Source organism: Delphinus delphis, chromosome 11 (assembly GCF_949987515.2).
Source record: "Delphinus delphis chromosome 11, mDelDel1.2, whole genome shotgun sequence".
Lineage (NCBI taxonomy): Eukaryota > Metazoa > Chordata > Mammalia > Artiodactyla > Delphinidae > Delphinus > Delphinus delphis.
In genome coordinates, this window is record NC_082693.1 from 98827342 (window position 1) to 98849762 (window position 22421).

Below are 22421 nucleotides of genomic sequence, written 5' to 3' on the forward strand. Positions count from 1 at the left end.
CTGAGGTCAAGGTGCCGGCTCTGACGGGGGAGGGTCCTCTTACGGGGGGCCGGTGACCGTCTTCTCACTGTATCTTCGCGTGGTGCAAGGGGCAGGGGTTTTTCTGGGACCGCCCCACCTCCAGCCGCGCCACGCAGCTTGTGGGATCTCCATTCCCCCACCAGGGACCGAACCCCGGCCTTCGGCCGTGAAAGTGCTGAATCCTAACCACTGGACTGCCAGGGAGCTCCCTGCGGCCTCTGAAGAACACCTGTCCGCTTCATGAGGGCCCCACCCTCAAGACCCAATGGCGGGCTTCCCTGGTGGCGCAGCGGTTGGGAGTCCGCCTGCCGATGTAGGCGACACGGGTTCGTGCCCCGGTCCGGGAAGATCCCACATGCCGCGGAGCGGCTGGGCCCGTGAGCCATGGCTGCTGAGCCTGCGCGTCCGGAGCCTGTGCTCTGCAACGGGAGAGGCCACAACAGTGAGAGGCCCGCGTACCGCAAAAAAAAAAAAGACCCAATGGCTGCCACCACATCAGGGCTAGGGTTTCAACCTGTGCCCTTCGGGACACAAACACACACCATAGAGCACGTGCGTGTTTTGTGCAGCGCTGAGTGGCAGATGAGAGCACCTTTGGAGCTGGCTTTGGCCGGGGGCATCGTGGGTGGCCGTCGTCCTGCCGTGGGCAGTTGAAAGGCCCGCTGGGGAGCCACCGCAGGACTTGGAGGCGGGAGGTTTGGAGACGCTCCACCAGGCCTTCCCGGGGGCGCGGTCAGCTGGGTCAGGTGGAGGTTGGCTCTTCCTGGAAGGGCACACTTCTGCGTGCCCCAGTGCCTCCAGCTTCCCTGCCTTGGTTAGTGCCCTGTCCCGGCTCCCGGTGGGCCCCAGGGTCCCTGGTGCTCTGCTCAGGGGCCCAGCCACCTGCTCCGGTGCCAGGATGGACGAGCCTCAGGCTCTCCCTCTCACTGACCTCAGACTCAGCCCTTGCTTGTGCTCCAAGCCAGGCTCCTGTGGAGGCTAGAAGTGTGGCTCCCGTCTCCTGTGGGTTAGAAGGTTCTAGAGCAGAGGCAGTGCGGCATATTCTTCCAGGTGCTATGCTGATGGGGAGCAACTCGGGGGCGGGTCACGTGGCCCCCCAAGGCTCAGAAGCCCCTTGTGCTGAGGGGCAGAGCTGCAGGGCCAGCCCTGGGTCAAGTCACCCAGGACGGAGCTCCTGCCCCCAGGAAGGTCACACAAGGGAGGGGCTTGAAGTGGGTGACGGGCACCTGGGCTCCAGAATGTGCAGGGCCTGCGGCCACAGTGAGGACAGGGCTTCCTTCTGGACAGGAGGGGAGGCCTGGAGAGGGTTTTGAGCAAAGGATCTCTCTGGCTGGTGTGAGGTACAGATGGGAGGGGACAGGAGAGGACCAGGTGGGCTGTGGAGGTTTGGACGAGAAGGGGGTCCAGATGCCCTTGGTTCTCTAGCGGGTCGAGATGGACCATTCTCGAGCACTGAGTGGTCGCCCTCCTGCACAGCCAGGCTCTGCCACCTGGGGCCGAGGGAGGAGGATGGGAGTCCGGGAACGGACACCACGCTTGGGACTTGCCCCGGGTCTGCGCAGGGGCTGCCGCCTGCCGGGGGGACCAGCCTCAAGCCTGGCACTGCGGCCCTGCCAGCCTGGGGCAGGGGCACGCGGTGGGCTGGGCCCTACAGCCGGCTGAGTGTGACCCTGCGTCAGGGTGACCGAGAGCTGCGCCCACCGCTCCCCCCAACCCCGGCTCAGCGGTGCCCAGTCCTTCGGCGGCACAGATGCCCACTCTGCGGTGGGGGCCGGTGAGGGGCGGGGGGCTGGATCTGGGCTGTGACCCGGGAAGTGGGCAAGCCATGTGGGGAGGAGGACACAGCTCCGTAGGGACTGAGGGTCCCGGCCCCGCCCTGCCCTGGGGCACTCAGCGTCCTCCCTCCAGGCAGAGCTGGAGCCCCTCCCATTCCCCCTCCTCCTGTTTCTGGGCACCCCCCTGGCTCCCTCCTAGCCAAGGCCCCACCCAGCAGGGCGCGTCCCCAGGGCGGGGCGTGGGCTGGAGCAGACATGCAGGCACTTCCCACCCCCGCCAAGGGGCTTCCAAGACCGTCTCCGTGATCCAGATGAAGACGTAGGCCCTGTAGGCTGGAGGTGGAGGGCTGGGCAGCTGCTCCAGCGGGGCTGGCCCAGGGAGGTGTTGCCCTGACCCAGCCGGGAGGCTGACCACAGCCCGGCAGGTGCTTTCCACGTCGTGCTGGGCAGAGGGGACCGGACGGGACAGCAGTGCCCCTGGGGACACCGAGCCCAGCATGGAAGCTGGGGCTGAGACACCGCCTCTGTTCTGCCAGCTCCCAGGGCAGTGTGGAGCCTCCCTGGACTCAGGTTTCCCGGGACCCCCTGCCCTGGGTCTGGGGCTCTTGCGCGGAACCGAGGGCTGAGCTGTGGCCGCGTCTGGGGAGCCGCCACAGTGGGAGGAGGGGCGGGTGGAGGCAGTCGGCATGGACACAGGCCAGCAGAGCGGAGGCCGCCCTTCTGGCCTCTGGACGGCTCTTCGCGTCCTGCCAGCCCGACGCCAGACCTCCAGCCACTGGAGGCGGGAGGAGGGAGCACAAGCCTGCCGCTGCCCCTGGGTCACCAGGCCTCACCTGGGCTGCGCCCGTGGCAGCCTCCGGGCCGCAGTACCACTTTCTCTCTGGGGGCACAGCTGACTGACTCTGGGAGGCCTCTGGGCAATGCCTAGCTGTTGGCCAGGGCACACCACTGGGCCTCTCCCAGACTCCAGGGCTGCACTTCCAGGTGGGGAGTGCAGAGGGGCTGGGGTCGGGGTCAAGCCCCGGGGCCTGTCTTCTGCCCACATTCCTGGGCTCCAGCTGCCTTGGTTGCCCATTTCCCCAGAAGCCTTCGCAAGCCCCGGACCTCCCTGCACCCCCAGTGTCTACAGGGAGGGAGCCTGGAGTGAGGCTGCAGCCGCGATGTGAGGGAGCGCTTACTCTTACAGCTGGGATGGGGGAGGCTTGGATGTTTCTGTGGCCTGGACGGCATTCAGATGTTCTGTGTTCACGTCCGTGTTTCTGTCTCGATCCCGCGGGTCCTGGAGTGGCCTTGGCTAGGTTGGTGTGGAGTGCAATTATTTATGTCCACGGGAGGCCACCCAGGCCCAGCGGACGCACCTGCTCCCTTCAGCGGGGGACTACTCTCCTCACATGTGTCCCCCCCTTAAGCAGCACTTCTGGCTTGAGATGGTGGTATTCTATCACGTTCATGACCAGGCACTCTTGACAGGTGAATGTTAGCAGGGGGACAGGGGAGGGAGCAGAACCTGAGAGTGGCCTTTGGGGGTGGGGCGTTCATGGGTGGTTTTCCTCTTTTTTTCTCCCAGGCTTGACCTAAGCGTGGCCCCAACCTCTGGAGCTGTGTGGCCAGCACTGGGGCAAGGACTCCAAGAGAGGCCTGGGAAGGGGGAGCCCTGCGGGCTGAGGAGTGTGTGGGAGCCCCTCCCACTGTCTTCTCTTTGCTCCTGCTGATTCTCCCCAAAGGTAGCCCCAGGTGGGTGGAAGTGAGGCAGTGCAGGCAGCTAGAACCCTGGAAGAAACCCATCCTTTTGCATAGAGGAACCAAGAAAAGGGGTGCCAGGAGTAACAGCGTGTGAGGCAAATCCCAGAGAGGAGACAGCGCTGGCGGAGTGGAGCCCTCGCTTTCCATATATACTGACAGGCACTGGCTCACCCTGAGTTGGAACAGACCCAAAGCAGCATATGAAAGGCTCTGAGGGCAGAACGGACATAAACCAGCCCAAGTCCTAGACTAACTGAGTGGCAGGTGTACAGAGTGGACCCAAGGCAGCACAGCAAAGTCACAGCCACAGAAGGAGACAGAACTTGTGGTCTGAACCTAATGGGGTTGACCGCCTTCTAAAACAAACAACTGACATCTGCCAGCACATTTTAACAGGACCCTGAGGCTCATGACGTAACATTCAAAAATGTCAATCAAGGATTCAGTTTGAAATTAGCTAGCACCCAAGGAACCAGGAAACACAGAGAGAAAAGAAAACAGATTTGCGGCCCCAAGATGACCCAGATGCCAAATTACCAGAGAATTTAAAGCTCCTGTTATCATCATGCTCTGTGAGGTAAACACGAAATTCACGGAAAACTCGAAGTCTTCAGTAGAGAAATAAAATTAATAAAAAGGAACCAAATGGAAATTTTAGAACTTAAAATTACAGTATTTAAAAAAAAAAAAAATCACTGGACAGGCTCAACAGCAGAATGGAGATGACAGAGGAAAGAATCAGTCAACCTGAAAGTTGATCACTAGAAATGATCTAACCTGAAGAACAGAGAGAAAAAAAGCGTGAAAACAGATGAACAAAGCCTCAGGAACCAGTTGTGTTCACTGGCGTCCCAGAAGGACAGGAGAGATTGGTGCAGGAAAAAATTTTGAAGTGCGAGGTACAAGGGCCTGGATGAGCAGGAAATGGATAGAAGGTTCCGGAATGGCTCCTGCTCCCCCGGGCTTGTCGGCATCCTGTACATGGTCCCTTTTCCAGGGCTGCCTTAGGAAGGGGCGGCAACAGGGATGCAGGAGTGGGGGGAAAACCAGACAGCAAAAGTACAAATTCAAAAAAATCTTAATTTATTGTAGACTCTTTCCTCATTTGTGTTGCAATTCCAGTGTTCTGAACATTAATAAATACACATTTGTTTAAAAAAACCTCCAGTGTCTCCCTCTCTCATAAAGTCTTAAGTCACAAAAATAGGTTTACATTTTTCCTGTCTTAATAAAACTGACAGTTGTTTTTTTGGTTAACAGTTCTGATCAAATGAAAAACCTAAATACATCTCAAGGGACAAAGTCCAGTTGCAGAAGACTATGGGACAATACGAAAGTGAAGTGTTCAGACTAAAAAATGTTTCCACTTTTTTTTTTTACTTAGAAAATGTCTCCTCAATGGTAAACATTTGAAGGTACTATTCTTTTGTATCTTGAAAAGGCCACTTCCCTGCTAAGGCACATTTATAATTCATTCAAGTGTGAGGGCTTTGGGTTCTCATTTCATTTCTGTATGAAGCCTGTGGTCTTAGACCTGAGTATCAGGTATGTTTTCCTCTCAGCCACCAACAATACTCGCATTTTCATCAAAATAATACAGTATGGACATCTTTGCACTTTACTTGATTTTCATCGTATTTTATGGTTTCTCGTATTTGGAGGCAGCTGTGCTGACCGTTTATTTGGGCATCCGACTGAGGAACAAAAGAAACACTGAAATAAGACGTGTCTGAGTAATTCTGGGCCCCGTTCCACAGCCCCTCAGGCCACGCTGTGCCGACTGCCCACAGAGGGAGTCACAGCCGGTCCTTGGTGTGAGTTTCCAAAAAACAGCTTGGTAACTATTGAACAGTGTGCTGAGGCTTTGTCCCTTCTCACAATTGGCCATTTGAAGCAAAATGAAGTAATTGGTCAGACTCTGGGGGTGAGACCCCCGCCTGCCTGGAGCTCCTCGGACTCTAAAAGAGCTAGAAAATTGGCAGGAAGGAATGTGACATCCTGGAAGACCTCATACCTCTGTCTGAATCAGGAACGTGTGAACATTTTACAGTCCCGCCGAGAACAGGAGCAGAGGAACAAAGGAATTCCCCACCTGCAGTACCGCTGACCGGGAAGGGGGCCAGGGAGGCCCCGCGGGGCTCAGGGTGGGGCCCACCCCAGCGAAGGGGGCAAGGGATGACCAGTGTGTCGGTCGCGGCCGCGTGCACCTGCGTCCCACACTCACTCAGCAGAGCTCCTGGCCCAGCCCCAGACGGCCCTGTCTCGGAGCCACACCCGTCCAGGCAGGTGGGAGCTGGGGGCGAGCGTCGCAGATGCGAATGCGCCGCGCACCCAGGCAGCCCCGCGTGGCGCCCGCGGACCCCCGGGCTGGGGCAGGGCCGGGACCTCCGCCCAGCAGCGCCCCCTACACACCGCCCGCCTCTGCTCTGCTGGGACACCAGTGCTGGAGGCGCGCCGGACTCCAGGCTGGCTGCGCGATCTGCCTGACGCCAGAAGGAGGGAGAGCTCGCCCCACGGATCTCCCAGTGTGGACAGAGTCAGTACGGATGCGGAATATACAGAGGTTTTGCCCTTTAAAGTCCCATACGCATATACCGCAGTATCTGCACCTCTGCAACGAAGGAAAGCGAGCTGCTTCAAGACAAGGGCTGCCTTTGCAGAGGGCTGTGGAGCTGCTGGCCCCGGGCCTGCACTGCAGGGAGCTGCCTGCGGCCCTGAGTCCTGGCCAGCCGGCCCGGCGGCTCCTCTCAAGGCCAGCTCTCCTGCTGGGCCCTGTCCCGGCCAGGCCAGCGCACGGTTTTGGCTCTGTCCGCAGTCCGAGGGTTGAGCTGTGCCGGCCCGGGAGTCCACGCCTCCCGTGCCTGTGGCCTTTGGCACTTGTCACGGGTCTAAGGGGCCCTGAGCCTCCGGGGCAGCTCAGCGCTTTGTGTCTGGACCTTCAGTCATGCCAGTCACGGGGCTACCACTGCAGCCCCATGGGGCCCCCGCCACCAGGGCCTGCTTCACTGACAGGGCAGGGAACCCCCCCGGGCTCCAAGGTCCAGGAGCACAACGACACAGCACAGAGGCCTGGGCGGAGGTGATGGGCTCGTCTTCACGGTTTCCTGATGGTTCAAAGTGAAGTTTCGTTACTGCCTCTGCGCGTGGGAAGAAGCCGTCAGGCAGGCGGAGGGTCAGCGAGGACGGCCCCTGCCCCCCGTGAAGCCAGCAGCTGGGCTGGGTCCGAGGTTGTGCAGGGGCAGACCCCCACTCGGGGGGCATGGGGCAGAACCCCCCACTCAGGGGACCGGGTGCCCGGAGGCTCCACGGAGGGCAAGCTCATGCGTGGACACAGCGACAGTGGCAGGCAGGGGAGGGGACAATCAACCTGCACCCCCGACGGCCAGGGCCACCCGGAGACCCAGGCCCATCTGAGCGTCCTCCCCAGGGCTGGCCTGGGACGGCACCCAGAGCACCAAGGCTAGCAAGCCGAGTCAGTCTCTAAGTTCTAGGAAGGTCGTTCTGGAAGACCCGGCTCCCATTCTCCCCACCTCCCTGGGACGTCTGGAGTGGGATCCCAGCTCCGCGACTCTGCGGCCAGGCGCCCCCACCCCTACCCCGCCCCAGCCTCAGTCTCCTTAACCACAAAATGGGGCAGTAATGACCCTGGGCCAAGGAAACTGCTCATAAAACATTTGGTCCCACATGGTCTCAAGTCCTAGAGCTTCAGGGCTGGACGGGACACAGGGCCTTGACAGCCGTCTGCTGCACCTCCGGCCTCCTGATCCCAAGCAGGGGCCCTCTCCCAGGTGGAAGCCCACCGCAGCCCCCGGGCCTCTGCCTGGGCACGCCTCTGTGCTCGGGGCCTGTCCTCCAGACGGGGGACCACGGGGAGGTTGGCTGGGGGCCACCCCCGCCGTCCCTCCCGCCACGGCCCAGGCTACTCACTCGGAGCCGGAGCCGTGGGCCTGGGCGCTCCCGGCCCGCACATTCATGGCCACCCCGTTGAGGTGCTCGCGCCCTGGCTCCCGGTGCAGCGTCTTGGCGGGGATGGCGCCGTCGGGGGCGCGGACGCCGTCGCTGGAGGCCAGGGAGGACGGCCGCGAGGACGCGGGGCTCTGCTCACGCTCGGCCAACTTCTCTCGCAGCCGCGACTTCAGCATCTTCTCCGTCAGTGGCGGCGGGTAGGTGACCTTGTTTTTCAAGATGCCTGGGCGGGGGGGTCGGGGGGGTCGGGGGGATCGAGAAGGTCACGATCAGGCTGCTTCTGCTGGATGCAGTGGGCTCGGGGAGGGACTGTCATGCAGAGCTGAGCTCTCGGCCACTCCTCTCCCCCTCGGGTCTCACCCCTGCCCCGCCGGGCACCACCCCCGTGCCCCACGGACCCCACCCCCGAACCCCGTGCCTGGGCCTGCCTCCCCCAGGACCAGCTCCAGGGACAGTGGGCCCTCGGCACCTTTTCTCTGCTCGGGGAGCTGGCTGGGCGGTGCGGCCGCGGGCCTGGGGCCCCCACTCTCCCGGGCCGGGATGCGCTCGCTGCAGTGGTTGCCCTGCTCGTCCAGGTGCAGCTCCACGCTGACCTTGGTCTCCACCTTCAGGCGGGGCTGCTCGCCCGGCCCCTCACTGTCGCTCCCGGCCAGGCTCTCATCAGGCCAGCCGGCTGGGACGTGGTTGGCCACAGAGTCCACTGAGGCACAAGACGGACCCTCAACATGCAGGGCGGCTGCCTGCTCGGCTCGGCGGGAGCGTGTCCCGAGCGGCGCTGACCCACGGTCCCCGACCCGCAGGCCTGGCAGGGCCGCGCCATCCGGGGGGGACACCGAGGCTGAGAGGGAAGGTCCTGGGGTGGGATCCCAGCCTCAAGCGCCCCCACATCCCCACACCCGGGAGCGTTGTGCTCCCTGCAGTAGTGCGGTTAGCTTTGCGGAGTCCTGGCCGTGAGGGTCCCACAGAGACCCCCGAGACGTCACCCGTGCTCTGCGGACGGTGAGCTGGGGGCTGTCCTTCCTGCCGCCGCAGCCCCGTCCCAGGGGCAGGCGGCCACGGCTGAGGGCCGCTCTGCAGCCAGCGGGCTCACTCACCTTTGGGGGTGCTGTGCACGGGGCCCTGGGCCGGGTCCCATCTGTCCTCAGCCGCGACCCCGTCGTCCTCGCTGTCGGAGGAGCGTGAGGAAGCGTAAGAGCTGCTCTGCTCATCCAGGGACAGCTCGCTGTCCGAGTCCGAGTCGTGGCCTGCGGGGCAGGCGGGAGGGACAGGGCTCAGGCGGGGGGCGGGGTGCTTCCTGCAGACTGGAGCCACCTGGGCCCGGGCACGGGAGGGCACTGGGTGCCCGCTGACCCTCCCAGTGTGCGGTGGCCACCTCTTCAAGGCTGTACGTTCTCCGGTGACCGAGGGGCCCACGGGGCAGCCGAGAGCCAGCCGGAAGCTCTCGCCGTGACCCCCGGAAGGGAGACGCGCAGGCTGACGGGAGACCGCGCCCCAGGGGACACGTACCATGGGGCTTCTTGGTGCTCCTGGGTACAAAGGACGCGTCTGGCTCCCCGTGGCCGCCCCGCGCCGGCCCAGAGGACACGCTGAGCTTCTGGCCCCCTTTGTCCCTGGAGAGAGTAGAGGTGGGTGGGCTCAGCATTGTTGCTCTGGGGGATGCATGACCGGCCCCCCGCCATCACCCAGCGCCTTCTGCGTGTGCCAGGGCAGCCAGACTGGGCTCTGGAAGGTTCTCTGCCACGAGACTGCCGGAGCACACGGATAAACACACGTGGGCTCAAACAGCAGGGCACATAGCTCGGGGCGGAGGCGGCAAAGCCCACGTTTGCTCGGAGAGCTTCCCCCCCACGGCCACAGCAGGGGCGCCGGCCCGGCCTGACCTGATGGTGCTGTCCAGCGAGGCGGTGGACTCGCCCAGGGCCGTGCGGAACACGTCGGGCTCCTCGCCGTACGTGTTGTTGCAGTTGAGGGAGCGCTGGGGGGAGGGGGCTGGTTACCGGCTGAGCAGAGGCCACCAGGGCGCAGAGGGTGGCTCGGTCCCCACCGCAAGCCCCCGTGCAGCACCCTGACCGTGCCCCTGCCGGGAACAGGGCACAGCGGCCCGGTGGCAGCTCCCACCGGCCCTGCTTCTAGACAGGATCCCCGCCGGCCATGGCGGGGGAAGAGGCTGTGAGCTGGACAGACCCCACCCCGTCGACTCGGCTCGCTCCCGGGGCTGCAGGGAAGGCTGGATGCCACACTCCGGGGACAGATCTGTGATGCCCCCTTTTGTGGGGGACGCGAGACCAAGGGGCTGTGTCTGATGCTGGTCCAGGCCCTGGCGTCCCCGGGAGCCTCCTACCGTCAGCAGGGTGGCCCTCGTGGTGGCTGAGTCGTCGGGGTACGGCTTCTTCCCGGCGAGCACACCCTTCAGGTGTTTCCGGACCTCTCTGTTGAACACACAGTGGAGCAAGAGGACGGCGAGGCCCTGCAGAGGAGGGGGCAGGTCAGCGCCGGGCTTGGCCCCTGTAGAGAAGCCAGGGCCCTCCCGCTGCCTCACCGCCCACCTGCCTGCCCGGAGGATGCACGGAGCATAGCTCAGCCACGTGGAGCCGACGGTGCCTAGGGCCGCCGCGGCCGCAGACGCCCACCATGGCCCACGCCCGGCCTCCCTGCCCCGGGGGCTTCCAATTTCTCCAGGTCAGGGGCCTGGTCAGGGCAGCCCGCACGCCCGGTGCCTGGAGGACCCCTTCCCAGGCCCCAGCCCCCGGGCCATCTGGGTCCCCAATGTTGCATCATTAATCAGGGTCCACGGTGTGGACAGTAAGTGGCCAGCATCCTCCTGGGGACACAGTGGGATTTATGCTGGCCGGGGAGGGGGTGAGCAGAGGACTGCGTCCTGACAGACGCACAGGAGGCCATGGAATGGGGGTCCCTGGGAGGGCTCGGGGCAGAGCTGCCTTTGGAGCAACAGGCGCCTTTTTTTCGGTGGCAGGACCACGAGGCTTCACCATACCCCTAACAAACTGCGCCGACACCGGAAGGACAGCCACGGTGCAGCCCCGTGTGTCCAGAGAGCGAGAACACAGCCCGGACGCCAGGTCAAGGATCTCCCCGGGGACCCTCACGGGGCCACTCGGGGTTGGGGCATTTCAGACAGGTGACCCCTGGGCCCCGCCAGATCGTTCTGACAGCCACCCACCTGTAAGCAGCTGAAGACGGCAAAGAGGTAGCGGAAGGTGAGCGCGTCGCTGTTCACGGCCAGCAGCCCCAGAAGCCAGGTGGCGCTGATGAGCAGCAGCAGGAAGAAGGCCGTCCTCACCAGGGAACTGCGGGGGCGGGACAGGGGCGCGGCTGCAGCATCCATCCCCCACCCTCTTTCCTTCCCACACCCTTTCGAAGCATCTACCATGAGGCAGCCCCTGGCTCACACAGGGGAAAAGACAGCTTAGTGGTGAGCAGTTAAAAAGCAAACAGGTAAATAGGAAACTAGGAGCCAAGGCTGGTACACGGGCTGCACCCACAGCGACTCCGGGAAGCCTGGTGCACGGCCCGGAAGGTACGTGGACCTGGAGGAGGTGCGTGGCGAGAAGGTGTCAGGCCCGCCGTGCAGGCTCCTAGCAAGGGCTTCCTGCTCTCTGCCTCGGTCTCCCCAGCCGAAGGGGAACGGACGGTGACATGCATCCCTGGTGGGGTCGTGGGGTGCTGGAGCGAACTGCGTGTGCTAACGTGAGGCAAGGGCTGGGAAAGGTAGGTCTGGGGCGGGGAGGAAGCAGACGACAGTGGAGCAGGCTGGACCCCGACTCCGCATCCCCTGCCCGCGGTCTCTGCTCCTCCGTGGCCCTTTCAGACTCTGCTCTCCCGTGGGCCGGGTGGACCGGCACCTTCTGCGGCCCCTCAGCCCCTCCTCACACATCCTCCCTTCCCTGGCCCCCCAGCTCGGGCCACCCGGCCCGGTGGACACCCTTGTCCTCCCCTCCCCTGACCCTCTCGTGGCTCTTGGACTCATGCTGAGCTCTCCCGAAGCTGCCCTGCCTGCCTCCTGCAAGGCTTTTCTGTGGGTCCCCTGCTCTCTCCCAACCTGAAAACATGGGAGGCCCCCTCTCTGCTGGGCCCCATCCTCCTGTGCTGCACCCTCTCCCTGGGCGAGCTCCTCCACTCCTGTGGTGTCGGCATCACTGTCACCACCAACCCAGAAAGTTCCATCCCCCCACCCCCACCCTGTCTGACTCCAGGGAGTGTCCAGGCGCCCTGGCACCTCCCCCCACCCGGCTGTCACCATCCCCCTCCTCCTGCCGGTCCAGGCGAGGACACCCAGGCGTCAGTCACTGCTACCCCCTCTCCCCTCAGTGACTCCACCACAAACCCCGTGGGTCCTACATCCTAAACATCTCTCCCTCCAAGGTCCAGGCTGCCACCCCGGCCGGCCACCTGCCCCAGTCCCCCTGTGGTCAGCCTCTCTCGCTTTTCTCCACGATGTCCAGCTCTCCCCCGAGAGATCCAGACTCCGCTCGGCACAGCCCAGACACGTCCAGACACGGCTGGCCTCTCCCCACTGCGGCCTGTCGATTCCCCACTGACGTGGCTGCCATGACGCCCTGGACCGGCCCGGAAAACCAGCAGCTGACCGGCCCGGTGACGGGCACTTTCATGGGGACAGGCAGGGGTGTTGGGTGGGGCTGGCCCCACGTCAGGTCCCACCCACTGGCCGGGTTAGGCAACAACTTACACGACCCGTTTTCTCTCATAATAATGGCGCTTCCTTTGGCAGGAGACCTTTGCAGACAGGACAAAAATGACTGTGTTGACCTGAAAACAAACCAAACAGAGAAACCCGAAGTCCAGTGGCCGCTCCATTGTACTGTCACTAGAGACCTTCAAAAGCCAAAGGCTTCTGAGGGTCTTCAGCCCACATCTCGGGAGGTGCCTCTGGGACGAGGCCTCAGAGCCCAGGAGCCCGCGGGAGCTGGATGCTGACCAGCGTCACAGTGGACGCGGACCTGGACCAGATCCCAGCACCCACGGGTCTGAGGACAAGGCTTTATCACCGTGAGGTCAACCCTTCCCGTCCGCCCAGATGCTCAGCGGAGCTGGTAACCCATCAGCCCCAAACACCCTTCAAGCCAGCGTACGCAAGGGGCACCCGGCCTCCCACGACCCTGATAATCAGGGGTTCTGAGAAGCCCCCGGCACTCACGACTATCACGGTTCCGATGGGCCCCGCAAAGCTCCAGATCAGGGTGTCACGAAGGGACAGCCAGCAGAAGTCCGGGTTTCCGTAGCCCTGGGGGTCCAGGCCCACCGCAAGTCCTGGACAACAGGGAGGAGAAGAGTGAGGGCCACCCCGATGGGGGGGTGGCCACAACAGGGTGTTCCCAGACCCCAGGCAGGACCCGGGGCCCCCGGCATGGCGCTCAGAGGGAAGGGCGGGGAACCCGAGATAAACAGCCGGGAAATGACAAAGGCCCAGGTCCCCTCCCAGCAAAGGCCCTCTCAGTGCCGGTCACAGGCCCACCATGGCCAGACCTGCTCGCGGATTCACCCCAGAGGTGGGGAGCCCACCTGGGCCAGGGCTGCTGACGGAGGTGGGAGAGAGACAGAAGACGGAGGTGATGGGACCTGCCAGGACCAGCCACGAAGCACGATGGGGATGCCCTGATTGCTGGGCCACATGGAAGCCAGGACGTGGCCATGGACCACAGGTGCAAGGACCTGAGGGCAGGCACATGCCACACATGCCACGCTCATGTGCGTGCACAGAGCACACACGCCACACACACACACATACGCACATGCACACACCCCAGGAAGGGCTCACCACTCCAAGGTGCTAGGCAAATGAGGAGTTTCCTATGTTATCTAAGCCACAGCCATGGTTTCTAACCATGTCACAAGCTAGAGCAGGACTTGCCCTTACAGAACCGTCAAGGTGAAGCCTGGAGTGGCTTCTCCAACGCAGACCTTGCTTAGGACAAAGAAGCAGCCCACTCCGCGCCGTGGCCTCCCCGGACCTGGCCTGGACTGTTCCGCAGGCCACACTCCCTTGCTTAAGCCCTAAAGGGTCAAGTCTCCCCACCGACTGCTCAAAACCCTGCAATGGCTTCCCACTGCCCTCAGGAGACGGACACGGGTATTTCCGCAGCCTTCTAGGCCCTTTGTGGCGTGGCCACGGCCACACTCCAGACCACGTGGCACCCCCCACTCCGCCCCAGCCCAGCCTCAGGTCAGTCCCCAACCAGCCTTCCTCCACTCAGGTCTTGCACATGCAGAGCCCTGAAGGCACACCCCCCAGCACAGCAGCCTGGTTCCTGCGAGCCCTCCAGTGTAAAGAGTGCTTCCTCCAGGAAGCCTTCCTGGCCTGCCCCCCACCCCACCCCCAGATGAGAGCAGGTCTCATCCTCCCCCACCCCTGGCTCTGAGCCCACCCCTCAGTGCAGGGTCTGTGGATGAGCCTAGAGTCACATTCACCATCACTTAATGCCCGTCTTCCCTGGACGGACGACTCCCGGAAGACACAGGCTTTGCCGTTCTCACTCACTGCTCTGATCCCGGGCCTAGAACGGAGCCCCGCACAGAAGAGGCTGGCCCTGAATGAACGAATGAAGGAGTGTGCGAATGCTCCCACGTTCTTGGGCAACTGAGACTTGGTGGGGGTTAAGGAAAGCACATGGGGAGGTGGCCTCAGGCCCCCATCCCCCGCGCCCCCCGGATCCCAAAGGCCCGGCTGGGTCAGGCCCCACATCTGAGACAAGGGCTGTCCCCATGCAGGGTCCCATGCAGATGCTCTGCTCCATCCAGCCGCGTCGGGAGGGGCTGCCTGAGGTGACCACACAGGTGGAGATGGAACAGGGTACAGTACAGACCAGGAACCACACTCTGAGTTTACTGGGGCACAGACAAGCACACAGCAAACTTTAACTTTTCCTTTTGTAAAATAAGCAAATTGGCAAATGATCCTGACCTGACTTCCTCGTTTCTCTTCATAGAATTTGATGTAAATAAAATCCGGTGTTCTGGTTTCTGAGATTAACTTGCTAACTTAAAAAAAACCCCAAATAACAATAGAGGCTCTGGGCAGACTGAAGATGAAATTAAAGATGAGTGCCCTGAGTGTCCAAGCACGACCAGGTCCTTGCTTCAGGGGGTTAGTAGATGGGCACTGGGGGGACCCCCGAAACCAGCTGCTCCCAGCCCTCATTCTTCCTGGTCTTTGGGGCTCAGGAACCACCTGAATAAGCACCTTTCTCACAAGCTGACCAGAAACAGCATGGAAACACGCGACGTAGTGTGTCTGCTGTGTTCAGTCTTTGGGTCAAGAGGAGGTGGCTGCCGGTGAGAGAGGCTCCCACTGCCCCCCCTCAGCAGCCCTGGATGGAGGTGACAACGGTCATTCAGGGTCCCTTGGAGCCCAGAGAGAGAAGTCACAACGGGACAGCCCGGTGCGCAGACTGTCTGGGTGGGAGCAGAGTGGCCTCAGGATACCAGTTGGTGATGCTACCATGGAAACCAGGGTGGCTGCTGGGCAGAGCCCTGGGGCGGCATCTGCCCCTTCTCCCACTGCCTCTGGCCTCGGACTTCGTGTCTGGATCCCTGGAACCCAGGGACTGCTGAGGAGAGAGGGTGCTGCTCTCCCTTTGTGAACGCAAGAGGGGATCTTTCCCCATAGGAAGCAAATCTGACCTTCTCATATTTAGTGAAGTGTGCTGAGAAGTGCTGCTGTCTGTTCGTTCATGAACTCATTCTTTCATCCATCGATCCATCCACCCACCCAGCTACCCGCCCATCCACCATCCGTCCGTTCGTCCATCTACCATCCATCCATCTATCCCTCCATCCAACCAGCTACCTACCCACCCACCCAGCTACCCGCCCATCCACCATCCGTCCGTTCGTCCATCTACCATCCATCCATCGATCCCTCCACCCACCCAGCTACCCGCCCATCCACCATCCGTCCGTTCGTCCATCTACCATCCATCCATCGATCCCTCCACCCACCCAGCTACCCGCCCATCCACCATCCGTCCGTTCGTCCATCTACCATCCATCCATCGATCCCTCCACCCACCCAGCTACCTACCTACCCACCTGTCCACCCACCCAGCCACCCATCTCTCCATCCATCCACCCACCACCTACCCATCCACCATCCACCCACCCATCATTCACCCATCTCTCCATCCACCCACCACCTACCCACCCACCATCCACCTACCCATCATTCACCCATCTCTCCATCCATCCACCCACCACCTACCCATCCACCATCCATCCACCCATCATTCACCCATCTATCCACAAAGCGGGCAGACAAGGGAGCGTTTGTCTGTTAGATGCCACAGGCGAACCCTGAACAGGCCTGGAACCAGGTCTCAAGGAGCTCACACTGACGGGAGACGCATCCCTCACTGATGATGACACTCGTGGGAGCAGATGTGGGTGCAGGTGCCCCTCCTCTGCCGAGTGCCCAGGAGGAGGCCAGAGAGCTCCGCCACCTGCACCCAGGGGCGCTGGTTTATCTGACGTGGCTTCCTGCATCAGCAGTGCCACGCGGGTCCCCCGAGTGGTGGTCGGTCCCCAGCCCGGGCCCCCTGGCGGGGCTGCTCTGCGCATCCTCACCTGTGACGATGGCTGGGATGCCCCAGCCCACGACGTAGTAGAACCTCATGGGCCCGGCGTCGATGTTGCGCACCTCGGTCAGCATGCGGTGGATGTGCAGGCTCTCCACGAAGGTCCAGGCGAAGGTGCTCATGTACACGTAGTGCAGGAGAATGGCGATCACCGTGCACAGGAACTGCGGGGAGAGGCAGCCGCTCAGCGAAGCCCGCCGGCCCGCGGGCCCTGCACCACGGACCGAGGGCCGGATGGCACGGAGACAGGGGCGGGGGACGCACGCAGTTGGGCCACTTTGCAAACGTGAGGGCACGCAGGTCTGAAAAAGGAAATCGAGTCAGTTGTTTTTCCCTATTTGATTCACCCAGGAGCGGCTGAGTGTCAACAGTCCCAAGCGTCTCAGGCTCCTGATGCGGAACGCAGGACACGGAGTGAGGCACCTGGGGGCCCTGGGGACCCCCCAACCTGGATCGGCGCCAGGCGTGAGCATAACCCAGGGCCGACAGGTTGGCTGAGCCTCTACTGTTTCCATTAGAAACTAGAAATTTGTATTTTCAGGTCACGGCTCCAAATTTTTAAATGTTGGCATTTCATTTAAAGTTCGAAAAAGAATATCATGGAGGCAGGCTGCTCAGGCTGTGGCCCCAGACCGTGACCGTGGCCTTCACCCACCACCCCAGCCCTCGTGCGGGTCTCCTAGGTCCAGCGGATGCGGCCAGTGGGAGGGAGGAGCCTCGGGCCTCGTGACCTCGCCCTCATGAAAACAAGGTCATCGCACCTGCGCTGATTTAACGGAGCCTCTACCTTCCGCGGAAGAAAACAGGGATGAGAGCGTTTGTTCTGTTTCTGTCCCCGTGGGTCTGTGTCTGGCCAGTGGCTGAGTGCCAGGGAGTGAAAGTCAACCTCCACAGGGCAGTTGAGGGTCAGCTTCCCGGCCTCTGGGGGCCTTGGTGACCCAGCCCTGAGTCCCTGGACACCGAAGGTGGTGCGAGAACATGAGGAAGGCGGTGGTGGAGGGCTGGGGACACTGTGGGACCCTGGGCTTCCAGCCTGAGGCTGTCAGTGCAAATCCAGTCCCAAGTGCTCCGGGATGGAATTTCAAGACCTCCACCTTGGCCCAGAGCAGCCTCGCCGGGTCCTCCTGAGAGGGGCTGGCTGCCCGTCCAGGATTCCCAAGGTCCACCTGCTGGGAGATGCGGACAGGCTCCCCTCCAGGTCCCAGGAAGCTGGACTGGCAGGGGAGGAGAGAGAGGACATGGGGAGGGGGAGGAGAAAGCCCCTGGCCACGCCCACGGCGGGGCCACACCCTGAAACATCCTGTCCAATCCTGGCTGCTATCGTGGCAGCCCGACCTCCCCGGGCTCTCAGTACCTGAGCCGACACCCACACCCCAACAGACAGGAGCGTAGGAGACAGAGGGCCACCGCCTGACTCGTGCAGAGGCCTCCGCTCAGTCCCAGGGCAGCGCACCCGCGGGAGCGCCCCAGAGCCCAGGCTTGCTGGGAACACAAGTGCCACCTGCGGCTAAGACCACCTTGACGGGCCGAGTTCTCTCCAGAAATAAAGCCCCGGAGATGCGGGAGGGAACCATGTTAGCATTAATATTTGCCCAATACAGCACAAAACAGGAACTCAAGCAGACATGCCCTCTGCCTCAGATGCTGGACAGGAAACGGGGGTCCGCACTTAGCAACGGGCAAAGCGGTCAGCCTGGCCGCGGAGGGGGAGCCTGGGGCTGGGGTACCCCACGCCAAGCCCCAGCCGCCCCTGTGCAAAGCACCGTTGGCTCAGCAGAAGGAAGAAGGGTGAGGAGGCTGGCGTGTTGCCTTAAATAATGTGAAAAGTAAACCCACAAAACCACCTTTGGAAAAAAAAAACAGTGTCAGAAATTGACATTCTAAAATGTAATGTACATGCAGGGACTTCGGCACCAAAGGTACCACCTTTTCCAGAAACAGAACAAACACTAAGGCACAATAAATCATTTCAACCTGCCAGTGATCTGGGAGATGAAAAACCTCACCCAGAGATGGGACTGTGAGTTTACAGAACACCCATCAAACCCAGGCGCGGTGCCAAAGCCCCAGACTTATGTGCACGGCTTTCCTCCTCCCTCTCTTCCTGCTCACCAGCGCATGGAGGCTGCAGAGCTCTCCTTGCAGGCGGCCGATGAGTCAGTGCTTGAAACCAGTGAGGGACTGCCTCTGCGATTTGTCACGCGGCGTTTAGTTGCAAGGAGTGGCCTGTCACCGGCTCTCCGTCCCTCTGTTCAGACCACTCAGAGGCACCTTGAAGGGTTCTGCACTGAGTCACACAGCCCCTACCCCCCAGGACATGCAGGCAGGGGAGGGGCGCTGAGCCCGGCGGGTGCAGAGGGGCGGCCCAGCCTCTCCAGCGCCCCGCCTGCCCTGGGAGCCCGACACTCGCTCACGGTCCGTCCCCCTGGCCAGGCCCGGGGCTCCCTGTGTCCACGCTGCTGAGCCGCCAAGGTCATCACGCAAACCTCTCAAGGTTGTCTGCCTGGATGCCCCGCCTCTCTCCCCAGCGCCAGCCTCCGGAGGGGCCCCCTGCCTGCACTAACCGAGGAAGGAGAGCTCCAGGCTGCAAGGGGCCCTGGCCGGCGAGCCAGAAATGCCATCCGGGTCTCTACTCCACGTGTCCCTCTCCGGCTGTCCATTCCCACAGACACGCGTCCTCTTCACGTGCGGGCGGCCTCCCCAGCTCAGCTCTGCACTCGCCTCAGCCCGCAGGGGATGGGTGTGTCCAGCCTCACCCAGACCTGCCACTCTTGTCTGCTTCCACCTCTCCTGGCGGCCCCCCTCCTGGAGACTCGTGGCTTCACGCCCCCCTCCTTCCCCTCCCTCTGCGCCCACCTGGTCCCGACTCCTGTCCTTCTCCTCCTGCCGCTGTCCTGGCCTCGCTCCACCCATCAGACCTAGGAAGACGCCATCCTGGCTGCCTCTCTGACCTCCGATCTCTGCCCTTCTGACCCATCTTCCCTGTCACCAGGGTCCTCTTCCTAAAATGCAGACCCGGTCACGGCTCCCCATGGAACAACGCTGCCTGCAAAACACAGATGGCGCTGCTCGGCCAGCCCGTCAAGCTCTGGATGACCAGACCCCCGACCTGTCCCCTTCCGATCCTGGCCCCTCCCCCTGGACGGTGAATGGACGGTCCTGCTCAGCCCTTCTCTGGCCAGGCACAGCTCCCCCACCAGCCACCAGGGGGCCATTCTGGCACCTGACACCCCTGTACCACCATCCGAGTCTGTGTCTGGAGTATCTCCGTGGGCAGAGATGAGAGCGCTTCTAGGGTCTGGGTCTTTGGTAGATCTAATACAGTGACGATCAATGGTCCTCACTGCGTGAGGAATGAAGAAATGTCAGCTCTGTTAACAGCATGCGGCAGCTGGAACAGTCCACCGAGAAAGGAAGGGCACAACCCTCACCGTGGAGAGATCGGCATTAGGTGGGAGTAGTAACCTGGGAACTTCCTGGAGTCACTACATATGCACATGTGATGTGGTCAGCTGGCCTCACGTCTGCCCAGGGCCATCAGGGTCACCATCTAGCGATGAACGATGAACTCACACGCACACAGTGAAGTGTCTGCCCTGGGCCAGGTCACTCAATCTTGCTGGCCCCGGGTTCCTCACCTGTGAGCAGGGATGCTGCCACCTCCCGGGGCCCCAGGGATGTTTCAGCAAGCCAGAGGGCGCATGTAAAGCCTTGGCACAGAGCCTGTGCTGCCCTCACCCCCATCACCGTGCTGTGACCCTGCTGCCCTCACCCCCATCACCGTGCTGTGACCCTGCTGCCCTCACCCCCATCACCGTGCTGTGACCCTGCTGCCCTCACCCCCATCACCGTGCTGTGACCCTGCTGCCCTCACCCCCATCACCGTGCTGTGACCCTGCTGCCCTCACCCCCATCACCGTGCTGTGACCCTGCTGCCCTCACCCCCATCACCGTGCTGTGACCCTTGTAGTCTGAAAGCCCCTTTTGTAAAAGTGAAAAACCACTTGCAACCAGCCGGGGACCAAGCCACAAACCTCCCTCCTTCCTCTTGCTTTTCTCTCCCCAGTGATCTTGGCCGTGCCGCCGTCTCCCCCTCCAGGGCCGATCCCTGTCCCACCCCCCCGGGGACCTCGCCCCAGCCACCAGCCACCCCTTCTCCCTCCTCCCCCTGGAATCACTCGGGCTCAGGTCTCTCCCATCCTACAGAGCCTCCCGCTTAACCCTAACCCCGCCCCACCCCCGCTCTGGCTTCAACCAGGGCCTCATCCTCTCCTCCTTCAAAGCCAAACTACCAGCCTCTGCCAGGGTCTCTGCTGCAGTCGTTTCCAGCCACTCCTTCGTAAGTTACATTTTAAACACACGGTGGCTGGTGGGCAGGAACAACTGATGATATACATCGATCTCCTCTGATAGCCACGCACCTCGCTAAACTCTTTCATTATTTCTTGTAATGCGTCTGTAGATTGGTTAGGATTTTTTCTGTGAGGTCATCGTATCAGCTATATAATCTAATCACCTAACGATAACTTCCAGAAGCCTATATAACACCCCACGAGCCCACGTGATACCCCAGGAGCCCACGTGCCCTGGGATGGCTTGAGCAAGACACTCCGTATGTAACCCCGTCCTCTCCTCCACGAGTCTCGAGCTCCCTTCTCGCGTCAACCCTGCCGACCCGCCGCCACCAACACGTCCCTGAGTTCTGGGCCTGTCCTGGACTTCTCTCTCCCCCTCTGGGGAAACACCCGGGCTTTCACAGAAAACGTGGCCATGACTCCCCAGCAAGTGCAGGCCTGGGAGACGCTGCGCGACAGGGGCAGCTCCAGGCTCAAGTGACAGCTCCCAGGACTCTTGGGTTTCACAAATGTAATTTCTGATGAAATCACTAGCGCCTGGGCCAGGAAAGTAAGAGTTGAGGCGTACGGAGCCCCCGGCTCCCGAGGATGCCCTTGGAGGGAGAGTCCCACCAGGCACAAAGCAGTGAGCCCACAGGCTCGGCCTGGGTTCCCAACTTCCCACCCGCTGGACGGAACCAGCAACAGACACTCCGCCCGGACGACTCCTCCGGCCTCGGTGGAAGGTCGGACAGCGTGCGCTCCCACGGGGCCCCACGGGCGGCCGTGGAGGGAGGGGAGGGGCCGGGGCCTCACCGGGTTTTCTGTCTGGGCGATCCCGATGACGAAGACCAGCTGGGAGAAGAAGAGCGCCCCGATGAGGTTCTTGTGGATGCCGTGCAGGTTGGAGCGGAGCGTCTGCACCAGCGCCAGGAGCACGAAGGCCGCCAGCAGGGCGGCCAGCGACAAGGACACGGCGGCGTAGGTGACGATCTTCAGGGGCAGGACCTCTCCGTGCTGCGGGCGGGTTGGTTAGAGGCGGGAGAACACGTGAGGGCCACGGCTCGGATGGAGCTTTTGCACAATCAAGACACATTCACGTATTATCACTGCGGGCAGGAACCAGCGTGACTGCAACGTGGCTCTCAGGGGGGTGCAAAAACCGCGAGCAAAAACCAAATGAACGGTTTCGGGCGACAAAGTTCTGGGGAGGTCGGCGGTGACGGCTGCAAACACCGTGGACGCACACGATGCCCCTGACCTGCACACTGAAACACGGCTGAGACGGTGACTTTTCTGTTACGTGTACTTTGCCACAAGAAAAAAACCCTGAAAAACAAAAAACCTCACGCCTAACTCCTGCTGTCCGGCAGGTGTGGGGCCTGTCCACCCAAATTCTGAGCTGAGAGACCTTCAAACAGAGCCTCAGCTCACACAAAAGGCAGAGATGCCACAGCTGCAGGAAACCACAGTTGTCTCCTGCGCTTTTTTTTGCAAAATAGGACACTCGCCCGGGACCTGGCACCCGACGGAGGTTCGGCATTTGGGGAGCAGGCAGCTCCGGTTCTCTGGTAACTTCCAGAAAGCACCGTTCTGAACTTGCACAGAGCTGTGAGCCGGGGCTGCCCGGGGAACTCGGGGAGCCAGGCCTGAGTAGGATGGGTGGGGGGACTGAGTGCTCAGGGATCTCAGAGAGGCTGGGGGCTGCAGCCGCACTTACTCCCCGAGGCTGGGGCGCTATTTACTGGCCTCTGGTTTTGAGGCCCCTGGGGCGTGGGAGCCCTGATTCCTGCTCTGGTTTAATTTCTTCTACCTGAACTTCTGCTTCCTTTGCCCGCGAGTCCCCTCCTGGTGCTGCCCAGCTTCCTGGCCATGAGAGGACCCCCAAATCCGCCCCTCCACTGACAAAGAGCACTAATAATTAACCCCCTTCAGGCTGGGACCTGGAGCCCCTGCCCATGGGCGCTTTCTGT

At 62.0% G+C, this 22421-nt stretch overlaps 1 protein-coding gene across 1 annotated transcript in view; it reads right to left on the reverse strand.

Annotated features, from left to right (window-relative positions):
* Positions 1 to 4572: 4572 nt before the first annotated feature.
* Positions 4573 to 22421, reverse strand: part of CELSR1 (cadherin EGF LAG seven-pass G-type receptor 1) — a 149752-nt gene continuing 131903 nt past the window's right edge. The window contains exons 24-35 of the mRNA XM_060025826.1: positions 21265 to 21465; positions 16104 to 16278; positions 12682 to 12794; positions 12214 to 12293; positions 10687 to 10813; positions 9847 to 9972; positions 9386 to 9480; positions 9012 to 9115; positions 8600 to 8749; positions 7975 to 8205; positions 7467 to 7728; positions 4573 to 6676 (exon numbers count right to left, since the gene is read on the reverse strand). Coding sequence (XP_059881809.1) covers positions 6652 to 6676; positions 7467 to 7728; positions 7975 to 8205; positions 8600 to 8749; positions 9012 to 9115; positions 9386 to 9480; positions 9847 to 9972; positions 10687 to 10813; positions 12214 to 12293; positions 12682 to 12794; positions 16104 to 16278; positions 21265 to 21465 — 1689 coding nt within the window. The 3' untranslated portion in view covers positions 4573 to 6651. The remainder of the gene's footprint in view (positions 6677 to 7466; positions 7729 to 7974; positions 8206 to 8599; positions 8750 to 9011; positions 9116 to 9385; positions 9481 to 9846; positions 9973 to 10686; positions 10814 to 12213; positions 12294 to 12681; positions 12795 to 16103; positions 16279 to 21264; positions 21466 to 22421) is intronic.